The following is a 23,047-nucleotide window of genomic DNA, read 5'->3' on the forward strand; positions in this document are numbered from 1 at the left end:
TGACAATTTCAAATTTGTCCATATTTCTAGATCCTTTTTTAATTTCTGACCAGCATTTTTCATAGTTGTCCTTATATAAGTTCAAATTTTTAGATGTCAGATAAACCCCTAGGTATTTCACCTTCTTAACCACTGTCAAACCTGTTTCTTCTTGAAATTTCTCCTTCTCCGTGACTGTTAATTTTTTTTCTAAAACTTTAGTCTTTTGTTTGTTCAGTTTAAATCCGGCTACCTGGCCAAATTGTTGAATTATCTCCAACACCCTTTTCGTACTAGTGTCTGGCTCTTGTAAAGTCAGTACTAAGTCATCTGCAAAGGCCCTTAACTTGTAATGTTTAGCTCCGACCTGTACACCTTTAACCTGCTGGTCATTTCTAATCATATTTAGCAACACCTCCAGAACAGAAATGAAAAGCAATGGGGAAATTGGGCACCCCTGTCGTGTTCCTTTTTCTATCTTAAGTTCCTCAGTTATCACATTATTTACAATCAGCTTAGCTTTTTGTTCAGAGTATATCGCACCCATACCATTCTCAAATCCTTGGCCTACCCCCATCCCATGAAGATTCTTTTTCATAAAACTCCAAGAAATATTGTCAAAGGCTTTCTCCGCGTCCACAAAGATCAGCACTGCTTTAGTGTTTATTTTCACCTCTAGTAGTTCCAAAATGTCTATTATATTCCTTACATTGTCTGATAAATGCCTCTTTGGGAGAAAGCCTGCTTGGTCCTTATGAATCTTCTCCATCAACACTCTTTTAAATCTTTTTGCCAAAATGTCTGCAAAAATTTTGTAATCCACATTAAGTAATGATATTGGGCGGTAGTTCTTAAGTTGAGTCTTTTCAGTCTCTGTCTTTGGTATGAGTGTAATATAAGCTTCTTTCCACGACTCTGGTGCCTTTTTCCCCTCTAAAATCTCGTTGCAGACTTCCTTTAACGGTTGAACCAACCACTCCTTCAAAGCTTTGTAGTATCTGGAAGTCAGTCCATCTGGTCCTGGAGATTTGCCCAGTTGCATGTCCTGAATGGCACCCTCTATCTCTTGTTCTGTTATTTTCTGATTTAAATCCACCTTGCTTTGATGAGAGATTTTTTGTAATCCATATTTATTAAGGAATTCATCTATATCCTCTTCATTTTGTGGCCCTTGAGAATATAGTTTTTTAAAATAGCTCAAAAAACAATTTCTAATCTCATTAGGTTTAGATATGTTCTTTCCATCCACTTCTAGGCTTGTAACTGTATTTAGTTTCTGCCTTTTCTTCAATTGCCAAGCCAGAAGTTTGCCACATTTATCTGCCGACTCAAATGTCTTTTGTTTCATTTGCTTTATCTTCCACTCAATCTCTTGATTCATCAATTCCATATATTGTGTTTGATATAACTTAATCTCTCTTAAAATCTCTTGGGACTTTGGTTTTGATCTTAATTTTTTCTCTCCTTTTATCTTTTCCAAAATCTTTTCCTTCTTCTCATTCTGGTTTCTCTTTTTTATTGAATTATGTTGAATCAAAAATCCTCGCATCACAGCTTTGCTTGCGTCCCAAATCACTCTTTTTTCCACATCGGCCTTTAGATTTATTTCAAAATAGTCCTTTAGAGTTTTTTGGGCCTTCATGTGGATCTCCTTGTCTCTAAAGAGGGTGTCATTCATCCTCCATCTGAATTGACCAGTTGTTGTAAGTTTCATTTCCATCTTCACGGCGTTATGGTCGGAGCAGGTCTTTGGGCAGATTTCTACCTTCTTAATCTTTGGAGCCATTCCACTAGTGATCCAGATTTGATCAATTCTGGTCCAGGTCATCATTGCTTGGGAAAAGAATGTTCCTTCTCTCTCAAGAGGGTTCCTCGTTCTCCATATATCTATTAAGTCCATGTTTTCAGTCATTTCAAAGAAGGTCTTCGGAAGTCTCCCTTCCTTTGAGATTGTCAGTCTTTGTGCCTTGTCCATATTTGTAGAAACCACACCATTCATATCTCCCATCATTATTATATTGTAATCCAAATAGTCCATCAGAGTTTCATGAAGCTTCTTAAAGAATTCCGCCTTGCCTTCATTTGGTGCATAGACTCCAACTATTAAAAATTTTTCTCCTTGTACTTGTATTTCAACTGCCAGGTATCTTCCTTGTTCATCTTTAAACGTCATTTTTGGAACCCATTTCTCTTTTACATAAATCACAACTCCTCTTTTCTTAACTTTGTCCGATGAAATAAATTCTTGTCCTAATCTTTTATTTATAAGTAATTTCCTGTGTGTTCTGGTTATATGGGTTTCTTGTAAACATATCAAATCCAATTGTTCTCTTTGCAAAATATGAAACACTTGACGTCTCTTCAAAGGCATGTTGAGCCCATTACAATTCCAACTAAGAAATTGCAGGGCCATCTTGTTACTTTTCCGTTGTTCCTCCAACCGCTCCCAGTTGTTGCTCTTCCTCTGATGGTGGTGGGTTGAGTCCAAACGGTAGATTCAGAATGTCTAGTGCTCTCCTTTGTTCTGCAATTGGGTCCACAGTTCCCTTCTGTAGGTCCTCTTGGTTTCTTTCCAGGAACTTCTCTTTATCTTGTATTGTCTTTATTTTCACTTTCTTTCCCTTGTAGTCAAAGGACAATCCTTGTGGGAACTCCCACCTAAAAGGAATGATGTTCTTCCTCAGCAGGTAGACCAGATCTTTGTAGAAGGTTCTCAACTCCAAAATATATTTAGGGATGTCTTTAAAAATTTGTATAGATGAATTTTCAATTTGCAGAGCCTTTTGGTAGTGTAGTTTTAATATTTTATCTCTTTCTTCTTTGGATCTAAGGGTGATCAGGCAGTCCCTCGGGGTCTTTCTGTTCAATCTCCTGCCCAATCTAAATGCTGTTGTTATCTTAAATTCTTCCTCTTCCAAATCTTCCCAAAAGTCAGCAAATTTTTGTGTTAGGAACTCCACTAGGTTGTCTCCTTCGCTCTCAGGAATTAATCTTAATTTCAGATTTCTTTCCTTTCTCTGTAATTCCAATAAGGACAAAGTTGCATCATGTTCATAAACCTTTTTAACAATTGGTTCTAGCTTCTCCTGTGTCACTCCAGCAACGCTTCTGGCTTCCTCTGCAATTTTACGTGTTGCAGAGTTTTCTTCAATCAACCTGTTTATAGATTCTGTATTACTTGTCACACTTTTTGTGTTCAAGTCCAATCTCGCTGTTAATTCTGTTAATTTCTGTGTATTTTCTGTACTCTGCTTTGTCAAAGTCTCCAAGGATTGGTTTATCTTGAGTAACGCCTGTGTCACTGACTCCATGGAGGCAGCTGTCACTTTTTCTTGTCCTGCTGTTCCTGTAGGAGTTAGACCTGTAATTGAGCCTCTTTTCTTCTGTTGCTGTTGTTGCTGTTGTTGTTGCTTAGCTTTGGCTCTGGTGGTTATCTCTTCTGCTGAGCCACTCATGTCCCAAGGACGTTCCCACAGAAACAATCCCCTGATGGAAAATCCCACTGTCTTAAACTGTTAGAGCCGTTACTTTAAGCCCTCTAGAGGGAGCAACACAAAATGTCCAAGTGAAGAAACAAAGAAGTTAAAAACAAATATATTAGGAGGCTTGAAACTGTATATAGTACAACACTTTTTCCAGTAGATACTCTTTCAACACACTCCACTATATTGTAACAACTAAGTCTTGAAACTTTGTATCAAAGAGAGCTTCAACCATGTAACTTTCCCAAGGGTTTAAAGACAGTTCAACGTCCTAATGTCTTATTTGGCAGTCCGTTTCAGGGTATTAAAACAGCAGAAGGCTTTTTATTTTAAGTAAATCTTGCAGGTTTTAATGTCCTCTTTTTTCCTCCCCTCTGCCCTGCTAGCTAGAGGGGAGACCTAGGTCCAATGTCAGGTTTAAATAGTCAAAGGATACTTCATACGGATGCAGCTTAACTTTTCCATTGCTTTAAACGTCATGCAGTCGGGGGAAGGCAGACTTCCTTAATTTTTTTCCTTCCCCGTTTTCAGTCAAATTTCAGGTATTTAGTTTCAAATAGATGTTCAGTCTTACTCACGGGTTTGTTTAGTCCAAAATTTACAGGAAGGAATCGGCGCTCTCCGTCAATGGCGACGCGGCTTCACCCTGCGGGCTGGGTAGCGACTCTCAGCACCGCGCTCTCCCGATGCCGTTCCGGAGCCTTTAAAAAGGCTCCTTCTGCAGTAAGGGGGGGCGCTTCAGGTGCCCACCGAGTCTCCTTGTTCACAGGCTTCTGCGCCTGTGATTTTAGGGGTCCCCCGCTTGCCGTAGCGGGTCAGACCCGAACTCGCAAAGCAGTCCTCCTCCGGAGCTCGGAAAGAGGACCGCCATTAACGCTGGCGCCGACCGGAAGTCCTGCTCTTCCCACTTCAGTCCTCTCCTGGTTCTGGGAGACAGTGGTGCAAGAAAGGGTGGAGGAACACCTGGTCCTTCACTTGCCTGGCCTGCCTATTCCTCCTCTTTTTCCAACCCATCCTGTGCTCCACCCTCCAGCTCTGGAGCTTCTCCTGCCTCTGACTCTTGCCTCCTGCCTGGTACAGGCTCCCTCTCCCAAGTCAGACTCCATCCCCGCTTCTCCGCTTCCCCTGGAGCACACTCATCGGTGTCCTGCCAGTCAGTGTCTTGACAGGAGTCCATTCCACTGTCAAACAGCTCTTACTGTCAGAAGGTTCTTCCTAATGTTTAGTCAGAATCTCCTTTGTTGTCATTTGTAACTATTGGCTTGGGTCCTACCCTCTCGACTAGAGCAGCAGAAAACAAGCTTCCTCCATCTTCCATGTGGATATTTGAATATAATGACCCTTGCCCACTACAGCCATACCTCGGGTTACAGACGCTTCGGGCTGCATTTTTTTGGGTTGTGGACCGCCAAAACCCGGAAGTACTGGAACGGGTTACTTCCAGGTTTCGACGGTCGCGCATGCGCAGAAGCACTGAATCGCAACCCACGCGTGCGCAGACATGGGTAGCAAACACTGCAGGTTGTGAACGTGCATCCTGCACGGATCATGTTCACAACCCGAGCGTCCACTGTATTTAGATAATGATCATTCAGTGAACCAGTTATAAATTTCTATGTTTCAGCAATATGTGTAGTGTTGAAATAAAGCTGTGGAGGGGCGTTTGTTTGGTTTTTGCTCTTGGTCTTGCAAGTTGAAATGGCAGGCATTACAGTTAATGTAGCAACCTCTTCCCCGCAGAGAACCTCTCTGCGAAGAAATGTCACCAACTATATATACAAAGTCCTCTCCCTGCTGCCCGCCTGGTAGGAAGCCCCATGTACAAGACACTTTCAATACATCCCAGCTAGGATCAGCAGGAGAAGCCAGAAGCCTTGACATTAACACTCTTGCACTTCAAAAGAATGCATGTGTTTGATGAGAGCAACAAGGCTTCTTATTACAGCTGTCTAATCAAACTTGCTATTGTGCAATTATATTCAAAGATCAAACAGCACTTAAAACTACTTGCAATAATGATACCAAAAAAAGGCTGGCATTTTTTTTCTAAAACGAATCGCTTACATCGTGTGTGCACATGTAACATCACATCTTTGTTTATGATCCTATGACTAAGACAGCATCCATCAGCAGCTCCCCAGAAAATAATTAACTTCTTTCAAGCAATGGGATGGAAAATACCCTTGCCTCACACGTCACCATCCTCCTTTCTCTTAGAGTCCCCTATGCAATAAAAGTGTTGTATGCAACTAAGTTTTACTCAGAGCAGACCTACTAATATTAACCCAAATCAGACCATTGGTCCGTCTAGTTGAATACAGTCATACCTCGGGTTACAGATGCTTCAGGTTGCATTTTTTGGGGTTACAGACGTGCCAAAACTCGGAAGTACCGGAACGGATTACTTCTAGGTTTTGGCGGTCGCACATGTGCAACAGTGCTAAATCGCGCTTTGTGCATGCGCAGAAGTGCCAAATCACAACCCGCGCATGCTTCCCGCACGGATAACGTTCTCAACCCAAGCGTCCACTGTACTGTCAACACTGACTAGCAACAACTCTGGAGTTTCAGACTGAGACATTCCCAGTCCTACTTGGGGATACCTGGGATTGAAGCTGGGGACTTCTGCACACAAAGCAGCTGCTCTAGCTCTGAGCTATGGCCCCTCCCCCAAGGTAGGATCCTAACTAATGGGTTCAAATCGCAAGAGGGAAGAGATTTAGACTAAATAGGAAGAACTCCCTGGTGGTGCTTCAAAAGCCCTACTTGGAGATGGCAGAGATTGAACTTGAGATCTTCTGCATGCAAAGCAGATGCTCTAACCATAGAGCAAGTGTCCTTCCCAAGTCAGTCATGCCCATCAATTTTAATGAGTCTACTGATGCAGGTCAAACTTTGAATAAAATCCTAAGCTATGAAGACACAAAACCTACCATAATATTTAGGAGGGTATCCCAACAGATCCCATTACTCATGATTTTTCTACAAGGTAGAGCAGCTGCCGTATTTTTCTGTCTATAAGACGCCCCCATGTATAAGATGCCCCCTATTTTGGGGGACTCAGATTTAAGTAAATGGGGGGGAGATGGCCCCGTATATAAGACGCCCTCTAATTTTTGACATTATTTTTTAGGGGGAAAACCTAGTCTTATACATGGGGAAATATGGTATTTTAAGTTTTATGCCACATACATGAAGGCATAGTTCAGAACAGAAAATCAATCTGGAACAACTCAGACATAACCAAGCTGTTCTCGTTGTCATAGACACAGATCAGAATCCCATTTTACCTATAGGTATATATTTGAAAGAACGGGGAGGGGAACCAACTTGATTATGATCATAATATACTGGGTTGGAGCACTGAAGAGAAACTTATTGGCATTAAGCAGTCTTGAGTTTGAGCCACTGAACATTCAGTTGAAATTTACTAGCTTCAGTTAACTCTGAGAAAGCTCTACTCTGTGTTAAGTCTGGGCTTTAATCCAAAGAAAATAAACCTTAAAATGGCAACCCTAACTGAACTTCCTTGGAAGTAAGTCCACTCAAACTCAATGAGTCTTGCAAAAGGGAATATCCTCAAATAAGAGCACCAAGAACTACATACGGTTTAGGAAAACAATTATTCTAGTAAAGATTCTTGTAGTAATTTACAATGCACCTTGCACTGTGAGTCTAGGAAATCTTTGGGACCACCTGACCCCTGATTTCCATGCCTGATCACTATGATTTTTGGAGGAATCTCTGATGGTGGTCTACCATGGCTCAGATGGCTGGCTTGTAACTACTAGAAAAGGTGCATTTGAAACTCCTTCCCAACTGAGATTAAACAGACACACACACACCTTGGTGAACTTCAGGCACATGGCAAATACTTTCTTGTTCTAGCAGGCATTTTAAGGAAGTGTTTGGTTTTCCTATAACTTTTGATTATTTAATTGTCCGCATTTGTGGACAATTCTGTGGACTGTATCCATGTACGCTGCTTAGAAATGTGAATAACTAAGCAGCATAGAAATGTCTTAAATAAAGGGATGCAGCTCTCCAGATTTTGTAGGACTCCCACCTCCCAACCAAACAGCATAATTGTTAGCAACAACAGAAACTGTAGTTCAGCAACGTCTGAAGGGTCACCAGTTTCCTCCACTCAGCTGTAAATGGAAATACATTACCATTGAGAAAGACCTGTTTGGGATAATATGTTTTCCACTCTTAGATGTTTTCATATAAACATGATAAGGTTATTATTGACATTTTTAGAACCACAGAATTGTAGAGTTGGATGGGACCCCAAGGAGCATCCAGCCCAACCCTCTGAAATGCAGGAATCTCAACTAAATCATTCATGACAGATGGTCACCCAACCTCTACTTAAAAACTTCCAAGGAAGGAAAGTCCACTAACTTCCAAGAGAGTTTGCTCCGCTGATAGTTGTCTGAAAGTTATTCCTTGTATTTAGTCAGAATCTCCTTTCTTGTAAACTGAGGTCCTAGCCTCCAGAGCAAGAGAAATCAAGCTTGTTCCCTCTTCCATGTGACAGCCCTTTAGATATTTGAAGAATGCAATCCTGTCTCCTCTCAGTCTCCTTTTTACCAGGCTATACATACCCAGTTCCCTCAACCGTTCCTCATAAGGCTTGATTTCCAGACCCCTGATCAACTTGGTTGTCCTCCTCTAAACACGTTCTAGCTTATCAATATATTTCATAAACTGTGGTGCCCAGAGCTGGATACAGTACTCCAGGTGTGGTCTGACCAAGGGGGAATAGAGTGGTAATATTACTTACCTTGATCATGACAATATATGTCTATTGATGCAGCCTAGAATAGCATTAGCTTTTTTTCTGCTGCACCACACTGCTGACTCATGTTAAGCTTTCCTAGATCCTTCTCACATGTACTACTGGCAAGCCTGGTGCCCCCCATCTTAGATTTGGGCAACTGGTTCTTCCTACCTAAGTGTAGAACCTGACATTTGTCCCTATTAAAATTCATTTTGTCAGGTTTTTTCCCAGTTCTCCAACCTGTTAAGATCATATTAAATCCTGATTCTGTCTTCTGCAGCACTGGCATCCCCTTCCAGCCATCTGCAAATCTGATGAGCATCCCCTCCATATATTCATCCAAGTCACTTATAAAGTTGTTGAACAACAACAGGTCCAGGACAGAACCCTGTGGCACCCCAACTGTCACTTTTCTGCAGGATAATTAGGAAGTCTTTGGGTTCGGTCAGTCAACCAGCTACAAATCCACGTAAGAGTTACCTTGTCCAGCCCACATATCTCCACAAGAATCTCATGGGGGACTTAGTAAAAAACCTACTGACATCAAGATATGCTATGTTCACAGCACTCCCCTGATCCAAGTAGGCCATTATTAGGTATTTCTGGTTTAGTGTGCTTACTTTAATTTCATTAAGAATTAAGGTTTGTAACCATTATTCATCCCATCTCAGAGCAGACACACTGAAATGTATGGACATGACTCATTTGTGTACAGTGGACGCTCAGGTTGCGAACGTGATCCGTGTGGGATGCATGTCCACAACCCACAGCGTCCGCAACCCTCAGCAGCATATCTGCACATGCGCGGGTTGCAATTTGGCACTTCTGCGCATACGCAACTGCCGAAACCCGGAAGTAACCCGTTCCAGTACTTCCGGGTTTCGGCAGTCCGTAACCCGAAAAACCGCAACCTGAAGTGTCTGTAACCCGAGGTATGACTGTACTGCTCTGAGTAGAACTTGGCTAGATACAATAGCTTCCTTAACTGAACATGAATGCTAATCTTACTTTGGAGGATTCATGCTTAAGACTGAACCGTCTGAACATTCGAGTTTAACGGATTAGCCATGATGAATCAATTTACATGTGAATAAAACAATTATTATGAAGAGCCAGGTGTACACTTTATTTAGTTTCAGTGCAATGGCACATGTTACAGCAGACAAAAGCACAGACCTGTCCATGAGTAAAGGGAGAATACCTCTAAGCCAGTCTGCCATCTATATAAATATTTGGGGATGCAGCCCCTGCTTATGTTGCTTGCCAAACTTACTTAGGACTGCCCCATTCCCCTTGCCAACCCCTCACCCCCCCTTTACCCAATCCCCCAAATGATTCAGAGATACCAGTTGGGTATTTCAGCTCAGCAACACGTCTGAGGTACTTCTCAGTTTATACCAGTCAATAACTGTAAAGGTACAAGGAGGAAAATGGACACCCACTCCTTATTATACCATATCCAGAAGCTCAAAATAGGGCACAACTAGATGTTTTATAACTGAAGAGCAAATCATCATCTTTCCAAAATATCCAGCGTATTGATCATTTTTATTCAGTATTCTGCTACTTCGTGACTCCTACCCCTTTGCATTCTTCTTGGTCTCAAAGGCAAAGTGAACCTCCTTTTGTTCACATATTGTCCGAACTAATCCACCTCTAAAACATTTCCTGCTTTTAAAACTGTTCTGTAGTTTTCAGAAGACGATTTGGCATTAAAAAGAAGAAGAAAGAAATGAAAAGGATTGCCTTTCAGAGTTAAGATCTGCCAACCATCTATTATTTTTTAAGTGTGTTCATAAACTTGGGCTAGACAAAGGCTTGCCCAAATTCACCTCCACAACAGCTCCTCTGTAAGTCTTCAAATATAGCTTTACTATAGAATCTTAATAGCATCATACTCTCTTCTTCACCTTGCTGATGAAAATAATAAGCATCAAAGCAACTCACTCTCAGCATAATTTCTACAAATTGTGGAGACGGGGGAGAGAGAGCAGGGAGAGGGGGAGATCACTTACCCTGTAAGGACGACAACAAAATCCATCACATTCCAGCCGTTTCGGAGATAAGAGCCTTTGTGGAAAGCAAAACCCAGCGCGATGATCTTAATGCCAGCTTCAAAGCAAAATATTCCAATAAAATATGGCTCAGTGTCATCCTAAAAAGAAGAGGAGGGAAGGGGAAGAACAGCAATGTCAGGCAAAGAGCTACAATTCTACAGGTGCTGGGATAGTCAATTCACGTTTTATTTCTTGCTATCAAGAGTTCACTGCTTGGTTTGGTTTTTCTACACTGTACAGACTGTAAACTTCACCCTCAGCCATCCTACCCTGCATTTCCTCTCCTGTGAGTCACCTCATGTTTGTGTTTTAGGTTCAAACTTATGAAATAGTGAAGCAAATGAAGATTGAAAAGAAAGGAGGAGAGTCCTCCAAGCCTATGTTATCATACAGTCATCCAATGTCTTCTGCATATAATCTGAGGCCTTTTTATGAGTTGAAACTGGAATCACTACCTCGTGTCCCATTTCCCGAAATCCTTCCTGATTTTCTACTTTCCTCATTGATTCTGCCCCCTTTGCAGAGTGAATCTACACAATCACTCTCCCCGTTTTGAGCCAAAATTGAGGTCAGCTAAGAAGCAAAGAGGGAGTATTGTTAGCAGCTTGACAGGAATAAAGCAGGTGGATCTTACTGCACTGCAGCTTCCATCAGAGCAGAAGGCAACACAGCCAATGGTCAGGGATGCTGGGAGTTGACATCTGGCAACATCTGGAGTGCCACAGCCTCCTCACCCCTGTTCAAAGAAGCAGAATTCTCCACCGCATGAAAGGATCCCCTCCTAAAGGGAGTTGCTTCTTAGAGTAGGGGTGGAAAACTTTGTTCGCTCTAGGTATTGTTGGACTCCAACTCACATCAGCCCCGGCCAGCATGGCCAGAACTCAGAAATGTTGGGAGTTGTCATCAGTATTCCCCCCCCCCAAGAAAAATAGGTGCCAGAACTCACGATGAAGTTGTTGCAGAAAGTTGCAGGGCAACTCGGAGCAGCTCTGAACAGATACCTGTTTGACAATAGCCATGTTCACCACCTGTGAAGGTGCAAAGAACCTGTCTCCCTAGATGTGCCCCCCTCCCTCATTTTCCACCACTGCTTGTAACGCCATCAAAAAAAGTAATGAGACTCATTTGGCACTACTTGTTTTTGAAGAAACCATGCCAGGTCTTAGTAATCACAACATCCTTTTCTAAGTGCTCACAGATCAACCATTCAGTTGTTTGTTCTAGGGTCTTTCTTGGTATCAGTTTCAAGCTGACCCGTTAGTAGTTACCTAGGTCTTCTTTTTCCTCTTTTTTGAAAATTTGGATACAACTTTTGCCCACCTCCAGACTGTAGGGATCTCACCTGTTTCCAGGAATTCTCAGTTTATAGACTCTGAGATTACTTATGCAAGCTCCTTTAGTACCCTTGGTTGCAGCTCATGAGACCCTGAAGATCTGAATTCATTTAAAGTAGCTAGATGTTCCCTTACCCCCCCCTTTCCTATCTGGGGCTGCAGCTTCCTTCTTGCATTGTTTATTCCCTTATCACCAGATTGGGCACCACTTTCCTTTTGGGTGAAGACAGAGGCAAAGTACCGTAGGTATTGATCATTTCTGCCTTCTCTCTATCACCCAATAGCATTTCTCCATCTTTTCCAATCAGAGAACTTTGCTTTCCATGGAGGCGCAGGTTGCAGCCACACCAAAAGTGGCATTTTTCTATCTCCGCTGTATTAAGCAGTTGGTCCCTTACCTTTCTCACCCTGATCTGGCCACAGTGATCCACGAGACAATCACCTCCAGGCTTGATTATTGTAACTCACTCTACACAGGGCTGCCCTTGAAGCTGACCCAGAAACTCCAACGGGTGCAGAATGTCGTGGCAAGGCTCCTTGCCATGGGATCACATTCATCCAGTGCTTTACCAGCTGCACTGGCTCCTGGTGGAGTACAGGGTCAGGTTTAAGGTGCTGGTTTTGACCTTTAAAGCCCTATGCAGCCTAGGACCCACGTACCTATGGGACCACCTCTCCTGGTATGCCCCATGGAGGACCTTAAGGTACACAAAAGACAACATTTTGGAGGTCCCAGGTCGCAAGGTGGATAGATTGGTCTCAACTAGGGCCAGGGCCTTTTCAGTACTGGCCCCGACTTGGTTGAACGCTCTGTCAAAAGAGACTAGGGCCCTGCGGGACTTGACATCTTTTTTATTATCATTATTAATGTATCTTGTAAGCCTGAACTCATTCTGAGCATTGGCCTACCTGACCTTCTCTCTGAGACTGTTGGTTACTCATGTATACTCTTCTTTTGTGATTTCCCCTTTCTTTCATTTCTTATTCATGGCCTTGTTAAATCTAAGCTCATCTGTAAGCTCCTTATGCAGCTACCCTGGTTTCTTTAGATGCCTCCCAATTTCTTTCTTGTTGGAATTGTCTGCACCTGTGTCTTCCATCTTTCACCTTTAAGAAACTCCCATTAATCTTTGAAGTATTTCTGACCATGTGATCTCACCCAGTAGTTCCTTAAGCTTTTTGAAATCAGCCTTCTTAAGGTCCAGAATGCATGTCTGCAGTGCCAGATTAAACCCTGTGGAGGCCCGTAGGCAGTCCAAGGTGAGGGCATGGAATCAACCTTGCAACTCCAGTAATACATGGATCCTGGCAGTCTCGCATCCGCATGTCGTATTCCTCCAGCGGTTCGTCTCCTGCATGGGGAGATATTCCACCTCCCTATGTGCATCACTGCTCCAGGACAGTCCACTCTGCTCTATCAAGGAATTCCTACTCTTGGCCAGTAGCTCAGAGTGTGGTTAGTGAGCTCAAGTTGCTGTGCCTTCTCGTTTAGCAAGGCAACCGAGTGTAGTTTTGCACCTTCTCGGGCAAGACTTGTGACAAACATGGCATAAGTGTTGCTGGTTACCGCAGCAGCTCCCTCACCACCCATGTCTCTTGGTCCTGGGTACCCTGTGAGGCAGCACTTGGGACCTTCCCCTCAAACCACACTCACAAATGCCCCTGTTTACAAGTCCTGATTATGAGCTCCCGGAGGCTGCAATCAATCTTACATAATCATAATATCATACAATCATGATACAATACCATACAATCATAATATAAAATCATAATATCACATAACTGTGACATCATAATATCATACAATCGTAATATATCATACTATCATACAGGATAAAAACAAGTGTGGGGTATTGGTGTTTTGTTTATTATGCTATGTATTCTCTGTTTTTATATTGTGAACTGCCCTGTGATGCTCTGAAGAAGGGCAATAAGAAATACTGGGTTATATTTAGTATTTTTTCTACCCATTTATTAATGGCCATGGCTAAGCTCATAAACTTGAGTAGGTCTACTCCATGTAAAAACAGCAAACAAAGAAGACCTAAAGTGCTAATCCAAAATTATATGACAAAAGAGCAATGTCTACCCATCTCACTTAAGGATGAACAACTCAGAGTTTAGAGTCATACAGAGAGTCTTCCAGAGCCTTAAAGACTAACAGATTTATTATGGCATAAGCTTTCCTGTAGTCCACAAAAGCTGATGTCACAATATATTTGTCAGTCTTTATGGTGCCACTTCTTTTGCTACAAGACACAAACACAGTTATCCCACCCCGCCCCCCCAACAAAAACAAAAGTCTCATTGGAGGTGTTCTTTGCAGCAAAGCAATGCAGCCTAGAATAAATCTCATTAGCATCCCTCACAACCTAATCCCAGAGCAGGCTACCCCGGCCCCTAAAAAGACCATCCCAAAAGGCTTAGGTGTGCCATGCGAAAGAAAAGACTTCCTCTTTTCAACAGAGGTTAATATGACTGGCTCATGCCTCGCTGCTTTTAAAGAGCCTGTGGTTAGGATACAGAACAAGGCCCATTAGCCGAGTGAAAAGGCTGTCATGTTAAATAAGGGAGAAAGCTGCTATGCCCTGCCTCCATGTCAGAACCAACAAGCAGCACATCCTGGGTAAATGAGAAGCCTTCTGCATGGATTAGTTACAATGAGGACCATGTGCTCCAATCTTTTCTCTGGTCTAGAGGGGATGGGCAGCATGCGCAAGCAAGCAGGATGCCACTGGGAGTAGGGATGGAGGAGAAATTTTGATACTGTTTGCATTTTAAAGAGGAAGGAATCAATTCCCATTTTGTGAACCAATACACAAAGCAAAGTATAGCTACCCTTTGAAATCTACAGTTTTGTGGTTTTGGTTGTGCATATCTTCCAAGCAAAGAACATGGGCCAAAATTAAGAGAAAGCATGCATATCACTTTAGGGGAAACTCTTTTTTGGGGGGGGGATGTGTATATTAGTCAAAACCACAGATGAAAATTAGGAAGAAATTGACTCTAAAAGGCTTTTAAGTTTTCATTAAGATCCCCACCTGCCCTGCCACCCCCACCCCTACCCAACAAGTGCAAGACGCTACAGAAGTGTGAGGAACTGGATTTCAAGATTGGGAGTGGGAATGAGAAAACAACTTTGGCAAATTAATCCCTTCCTGGGAGATGATTCTAGCAAGAGTTACTGCAGGACAAGGGTGAATGGAACCATCAATCAACAGGGCAGCATCAGAACTTGACCAAAAGTGGAAGAGGAAGAGGAAAACCCAAATTGAAAATTACTTCCCCTCCATGAATTTGAATACCATACGAAAATGCATCCATACTGCAGAAAATTGCGTGTAAAGCACGGATATTAGTCAAAATTGCACACAATAGTGTACTCATTAGGAGAAGTTTGAACTAAAATGCAGACAAATAAGAACTTTTCAAAATTTGAGAATGTGGACAACTGAACTTAAGGTTTGGAAGGAGTGGAACAGAGAAACCAAAAAAAATGACAGCTCCTTCTATCCCTAATGCCACCATATACCAGATGGCAGAATTCTTAAGCACACCTGAAAATATGCTGTGCTTGTATCACTGGTTCAAGAGGCAGTTTTGGTCTTACTTCAAATCAAAAGTCATAAGAAAAGGGTCATTTCCTCACACAACTCCCGTCTTTAAACCTTTATCAGTAAAGGTTTTGCAGAAGTTGCTACTGAACAACTGCTTTGGTCTCACCCGGTAGTGTAGCTAGCCAGGAGTGGTCCACACCAGGCCAGTGGGGGGGGGGGGCAGGTCATAGGGTGCCATGGGGGGGTCTGTGACACAGTGGCTGCTGTGCATTGGGGGTTTGGATTCTGGGTGGCAGGGGAACTTGAGGGATCACAGCAGTTGCTTAGTGTTTGGGGCAGTGGCGTAGCGTGGGTTGTCAGCACCCAGGGCAAGGCAAGTAATATGCGCCCCCTAACCCGTGGATTTGCGCCCCCTAACCCTAACCCCCAGATGTTGCGCCCGGTGCGGCCGGGCCCCCCTGCACCCCCATGCTACGCCACTGGTTTGGGGCGCTGCAGGCGGTTGCTACACCTCTGGTCTCACCTGGGTACAAATTGGCACTTTCAAATCCTGGTATACTTACTAATGACCTGACTAAGCTATTCAAACAAGATATAATGACACAGGCTTCCTGAGATATTATTTTCTCCAAGCTTAAGGTGGAAGAGAAAATAGCACACAAAATATGACAAAAGGGAGGAATTTAAAGCTCCTTATTTGTGGAAAACTATTCTCAGAGCAGCTGGCCATTATTAAAATAAGGAAAAATATCAGCAGGTATCTAACCATAATACACAGTGCACATAGCTGAAACACTCAGCATTTAAACAATTCAACAGTCATTGAATTGTTTAAACATTGAGCATCTAAGGCAGGCATGGCCAAACTTGGCCCTCCAGCTGTTTTGGGACTACAATTCCCATCATTCCTAACCCCTGGTCCTGTTAGCTAGGGATGATGGGAGTTGTAGTCGCAAAACAGCTGGAGGGCCAAGTTTGGCCATGCCTGATCTAAGGCCATAACACTGTATTTGCTTACTCAAGTGTAAACACCATTAACCTCAACAGCTTGTACCCAACTAAGGTCAATTCAGAGTTTACCCTTTGAAGTTAATGGGTAGTACCCAATGTTAGTTCTACTCAGAGTATATTCAGTGAAATTAAAGGGAATAAATAGCTTAGACCCATTGATTTAAGTGTCTACCCTTCTCAGAGTAGCATTTAGCTGAATACAATCCAAGGCACCTAACTTAGTCTTGTGCATCAATTTCTACAGCTCTACTCCAAGTAGGACTAGCATTGCCTATAGTGGGGCTTTGTTGTTGTTGTTCAGTCGTTTAGTTGTGTCTGACTCTTCGTGACCCCATGGACCAGAGCACGCCAGGCACTTCTGTCTTCCACTGTCTTGGAGTTTGGAGACAGTAAGTGGGGCTTACTTTTGAATAAACACGGAAGAGTGAACTGTAAGCTGTGCATATTATGGTTAGATAATTTTGTCTTTGTTTCTAAGTATTATACTGATGGTTGGTTATTGGATTTGGTTTTTACAGCACGTTTATTTTAAGAACATAAGAAGAGTGTGCTGGATCAGGCCAATGGCCCTTCTAGTCCAGAATCCTGTTTTCACAATGGCCAAACAGATGATACCTGTACGAAACTGACAAGAAGGACACAGGAATAAGCACACTCTCCCCGCCTGTGGTTTCCAGCAACTGATAGTCAGAGGCATATTGCCTCAGTGAAGCCAGAGTATAGCCATCATGACAGGAAGCCCCTGATAACCTTCCCCCTCATGAATTTGTCTCGTGCTCTTGTAAAGGGACACAGGTGGCACTGTGGTCTAAACCACAGAGTCTAGGGCTTGCCGATCAGAAGGTCGGCGGTTCAAATCCCCACAACAGGGTGAGCTCCCATTGTTCGGTCCCAGCTGCTGCCAACCTAGCAGTTCGAAAGCATGTTAAAGTGCAAGTAGATAAATAGGTACCGCTCCGGCGGGAAGGTAAACGACATTTCCACACACTGCTCTGGTTCGCCAGAAGCGGCTTAGTCATGCTGGCCACATGACCCGGAAGCTGTCTGGGGACAAACGTCGGCTCCCTTGGCCAGTAAAGTGAGATGAGCGCCGCAACCCCAGAGTCATCCGTGACTGGACTTAACCTTGTAAAGTTGTCCAAATTGGTGGCCACCACTGCCTTCTTTTGCTAAAGAGTTTTACTGAAATGCATTGGCAACCATCTCCATCTCCAAAGCTCTCTAGCCTCCTTTTGTAATTGTGATATGCTAATTGAAGTCATTTCCTACTCACTTTCTGTGCCAAATAGTGGATCAACTGGATTTAAGAAGGGCTGGAACCTTCATGGCTCTCCCAGATGACTTACTTGTTGAGCATTCATTCTGATCTGTTGCACAAAGCTTTTTTCTTTTTTTAATGATATGTATTGAAAATTTTTTAGAATTACAAAAGAAAACAAGGTAGAGAAAAAAAGAAAGAAAAAATCAAGAAAAAACAAGCCACATCAAACAATACAAATTAATAAAAATCAAAATAAAAAAATAACACAACCCAATCAAAAAACAAAAATATACCCTAAACATTTAAAAACAAATCCAATATTCTCGAATCCTTAACTGTCATTACCTTCTCTCTTTGACCTCCTCCTCCTCCCTTTTTTTGTATCCTAGTTGTTAATTGTCACAGCAAATCCTTTCTATGTTTCATAATATTCTGTCATTACATTACCTTAATCTATTTTAATCTTATCTTACTATAAAGAACCTTAAAGCTTAAAACTTAAATCTTTTACCAATTTCTCATAACCATAATATTCTTACATAATTCTTTACATATTTTTACTAAAGCCAAATAATTTCGTTCCAGCATTTTTCTAACATTCATCAATTTTGTAAAACACTCCTAATAGAAAAAAACAAAAAAAACAATCCAATCTTCATCCAGCGTCTCTTCCTCCTGGTACCGGGTTTTGTCAGTCCTTTCTAACCCATCAATCTAGCGCATTAACCTGGTAATCTTATATCCAAGGCCCTTAAGTCCCTTCCATGTCCCTTCCGCAGCTCTTCTTCATATTTCTAGCTATATTTTCCTTTGTCTCCTGCTCCTTTCACTCGTGGGAACTCCAGCTTAACAATGTTTTTGACCCTTCTCAACAAATCAGCCCCTTTTCCATAGTCCACACTGAACTCCATGTAGTATTTAACCTGTTTCAAAGTCCCTCCAAATTTAAGAGCCCCCACAACCCCAAACATCTCACGGCCCATTACCAGACTTGAAAAGACCAAACATCCCTGCATGGGGAGTCTATCCTGTAGGAAAATGGTTGTTAATGCCTATGTGGTAAAATGGGCGCAGGGGTGGAAATTTACTACAGTTTGACCTTTTGATACTGCAGGCTGTGCTAGGCATGATGAGCGCGTGATCACCTCATGCAAGGAAGGTGATTGGACCACATAATATAGCCTGATGGTGGGGTGATCCCCATATATGGTGTTTGTCTTTGCCTGCTGGTTGATACAATGTTGTATGGTTTTTACTGTTCTTAATAAAATGTGGGCTGCAGCAGCTCCTTGCGAGAGAGAGGCAGAGAGGCAGAGAGCAAGTGGAGAGGCTGGCTAAGCTCTTTGAATCCATCCTGGCGTGAGACTGATTTCTTTTGTGACGAGCAGGCCCTCGTCATTACTGCCCTCGTCACTATCCAAGCCCCCTTTTCCAAGCCAAACCAAACTTTATCTTTCCAAATCTGGCTTTTTCCAAGCTCATTTGTCAAATCCAAAAACTCATGTTCCTGCTGGGCCACAGCTCCCTCCATCTCTGGTGCCCAAGATTCAGCAACATCCTCTTCCCTCATCTGTTCTGTCAGGGCACACTCCTGATTTGATTCCTGGGTGGGCTCCATATAATTTCCCACTGCCTGTTCAAAATTTCTGATTGCATCAGTCATCAAGTCCATCTTCTCATGTAGCTGTTCCAATAGGGCACTTGTTTTACAGAGAGCACACAACAGAGCTTCTGAATACATTGTCCTACAAGGTCAGAAGTCTATTCCCACGATCGTAATCTGTAGCAGCTGCAAGCTCCCTGATTCAGAGTTGGTTACAGTTTCACAGGCCCCCTCTAGGGTAAAAACTTCTATTTGTTCTTTTCTTATAAAGGCAGATCTAACAACAAAGTTTCCTTTTTCAGTTATTTTGTCAATATTTGTTCCTTTAAAATGTGAAAGGGAGCAATGGGATCACTATGTTTCTCTTCTTTTAGCTATCTGTCAAAAACGTTTGTCTCTGGTCAATGAGCTTCAAAAAACGTCATTCCTGACACCCCGCTCCAGGATCAAGACGGTGGAAAATTACTTTGCTTTACACTCACTTCTGCAGGTTTAAACAGTCAAAAACACCCCCCCCCACTTCTCCTGCTTCCGAAGGGGGTTCAACAATCTTAAATGGTGAAAGTTAATCCTTTACAAGCGATTTTCTGAACTCTAGTTTGCCATGTCTTTGTTTTAATCTATCTACAAAGAAACGGAAGGCTGACTTCCTGTTTAGACCTTCCCGTTTCAGTACCAAGTTGAAATAAACTTTTAAGTCCAATTTTCCTTTCTACTCACAAGTCCTTATTTAGAGTCCAATTGTCCGAAAATTAAGTACTCACGGTGATTGTTTTAAAAGCCAAATTGTCCCAGGAAAAAGGCAGCGCTCTCCAGCAACGGCTGTGCGGCTTCACTCCACAGAAGAAGCAGTTGACTCTCAGCACCACGCCACTTCCCCCTCTTCGCTCCAGAGCCCGTTAGTGGGTTCCTTTGTGGGTTGGGGGGGCGCTAAAGGCGCCCGTCGAGTCCCATGGTCACAGGCTTCATCCGCCTGTGATTTTTGAAAGGGTCCCCGCTTCGCCGTAGCGGAAAAGACCCGTTTCCCGTGGAGCTAGTACCTCCAGATCAGAGGGAGTCTGCCATTACCGATGGCGCCACCCCGGAAGTCTGATCTGTTGTGATTGTGATATGCTAATTGAAGTCATTTCCTACTCACTTTCTGTGCCAAATAGTGGATCAACTGGATTTAAGAAAGGCTGGAACCTTCATGGTTCTCCCAGATGACTTACTTGTTGAGCATTCATTCTGATCTGTTGCACAAAGCTCACACGAAGGTTAGATTATATCTGGCCTTTATTGAGCACTCATTCTGATTTGTTAACAGGGTCATTATGTGACAACAAGCATTCATCCCTATTTGCTCAGGCAGTGTTTAAAATGCCTTCATCCCAAGATTTTCATTGCAGATCCTTTTTTCTTAGCGTTTCCCCCCTTTTTTGTGCTAGTGCAGCCAGAGTGCTTTACTTTAATGGTACAAATTAGGAGCTTCAATGATGCTCTTGAATCCATCTCACAAAATAATGACATGTTGGATACAATTACTTTTGTTCTTTTTGTTATACTGTAAGTTTTCATCTGCTCTTTGTTTTGTTGCTTGTTATGTGCATTTGTTCCAAATATATCATATTTATATGCTTGAATTATTTTCACACTTTCATATACTGCCCTGGAACCTTCTGATGAAAGGTGATTGAGATACGTATTTAATTACCATCATGATTTTATGTTCTCATTACTTCAGACAGGCAAATAAGATGGCAAATCAAGGCTTTCAATATGGTTTTTCTCATCCAAAATATTGTAAGATTGACAATATTCTGTATCCAATACATATGCAACAGTTCTTCCAGGCTTTCTCTGATGCATAATCCAGCCCTGTTGCTCCGTTAATCTGACCTACTGATATGTGACAAATTTGGGATTTCTTTCATGAATGTTATTCGCAAGCCACTCCAATTATGCTGTTAACCACCCTGAGGTCTTCAGATGAAGGGCGTTATACAAATTTTATAAATAACAATACTAATAATAATTTTAATGTTGATTTCACATTAACCACCATGATTATTATTTTTCTTATTGTTGGCAGGGTAGGATTTTTTACAAATAACAAAAAAAGCTTGTAAAGGAGGGCTTATATAGTTATCAGTTTACTATTAAAAACTAATAATTGTTTTAATAACAACATGCTTCTTTCTAATGATTATTAATCATAAGAAATTTTTCACCACAATTCAGGGAACTAAGTTAAGGCAGCCATAGCAATATGTCTCAAACCAAAAAATAACCAGTCTAGCGGTCACATTTTAAGACGCTTGTAGATTTCTATATTTCTTGCCTCTATATTTTGTATGATTGTGTATTTTAAATGCTAGGTATTTTATTTCATTCTTTTTTCCTTTTTAACTTTTTTTTTATTGCACTGTGATTTTAAATTGTTAGTAACTTCCCTAAGTGGCAGCAGATGGGTGAGAAAGACATCTTTATATAAAATTAATAAATTCATAAAGAAGACAGATGACTGGCTAAACATACATCCTCAATTAATTTGGCAACACTTCAAAAAATGTAAAGAGTTGCATCCAACTATGTTTTACCGAGAGTAGACCCAATGAAATTAATTCACCTAAGTTAGTCGTGTCCAATATTTTAATGGCTCTACTTTGAGTAAGATTAACTTTGAATACAACCCATACACACACACACACACACACACACACACACACCTGTACTTGGAAAAGGCATATTTTCTTAACTCTCACACACAAGGAAGAATGCCTTTTCTAAGATCACGGGAAGTAGATGTTTCTTCTGAGATGTTACCTACTACAAGATATCTTCATGCCCACTATCTAAAAGTATGATATTCCACTTCAAAACATTGTTCTAATGATATACACATTTATACAAATATAATCAACTAACTGATGTAAAAATCATATACTCAGTTAAGGGTTTAGGATATTTTTTTTAAAGCCCTAGATTTCACCTCCAAGAGACAAACTTATGGAACCACATGGTTTTAAATTGCATGCCAGGCAAGTGAATCAGTTTACTTTTAAAGAAGTGGTCCATGTGCAGACCTCCAGATCAGTATCTATATGTGAAGGAGCCCTTGTATGGGCCACAGAACACAGCAATGTAGGAAATTACCTCATTTTGAATTAGGCGATTGGTCCATCTAGCTCAGTATTGTCTATACTGGTTGACAGCAACTCCCCAGGGTTCCAGGCAGGACTTATTTCCCAGTCCTACTTGGAGATGCCAGAGATTGATACTGGGGCCTTCTGCATTCAGAGCAGATGCTCTATCCATGAGCTAAGGCCCTTTCTCAATTGAAACACATTGGGAATTTTGGCCACCTGGTCTACCCTGGTCTACCCATTGTGACCAATGAGCTGTAGACCAGGGCTCCAATAGGGCCTTTTGTAACTGTCCATCCAGGTGTAACTGATCCACAGACCTAGTCTACCCATAGGAAAAAAGGTAAGGTAAAGTGCAAATAGATAAATAGGTACCGCTGTGGCAGGAGGGTAAACAGCATTTCCATGCACTCTGGCACTTGTCACAGTCCTCTGGGTACCAGAAGCAGTTTAGTCCTGCTGGCCACATGACCCGGAAAGCTGTCTGTGGACAAACGCCGGCTCTCTCGGCCTGAAGCAAGATGACCCCATAGTTGCCTTTGACAGGACTTAACCATCCAGAGGTCCTTTACCTCTGGGAAGAGTGGGCCCTCACCTATGGCAGTCTGGATACACTCTCGCATAAAGAGAACTTCCACCCATTTACAATAATAGATGAAATCCAGGAGCTGTTATCTTAACTGACTTGTGGAATATGGAATGAACCATCTAAAAACAGGCAAAAGGAATTTCCTAAAACCCTCAGCTTTTTACTTCATTCCCCAATGTTCTTTTTTTAGGTTTAACATGTTTCAAAGGAGGGAGGTTTCAAGGTTTCATCTCCCTGTGCTAGGAGCAGCCATACCCACTTAGGTT

The 23,047-nt window shown here is 42.1% G+C and overlaps 1 protein-coding gene across 14 annotated transcripts in view; it reads right to left on the bottom strand.

Annotated features, from left to right (window-relative positions):
* Positions 1 to 23,047, bottom strand: part of CACNA1B (calcium voltage-gated channel subunit alpha1 B) — a 345,062-nt gene that overhangs the window by 315,267 nt on the left and 6,748 nt on the right. For all 14 annotated transcript variants that reach the window (XM_081179581.1, XM_081179579.1, XM_081179591.1 and 11 more), the window contains exon 3: positions 10,260 to 10,399. In XM_081179581.1, coding sequence (XP_081035707.1) covers positions 10,260 to 10,399 — 140 coding nt within the window. The remainder of the gene's footprint in view (positions 1 to 10,259; positions 10,400 to 23,047) is intronic.

The sequence above is a fragment of the Podarcis bocagei genome (assembly GCF_964188305.1).
Source record: "Podarcis bocagei genome assembly, chromosome: Z".
Classification (NCBI taxonomy): domain Eukaryota; kingdom Metazoa; phylum Chordata; class Lepidosauria; order Squamata; family Lacertidae; genus Podarcis; species Podarcis bocagei.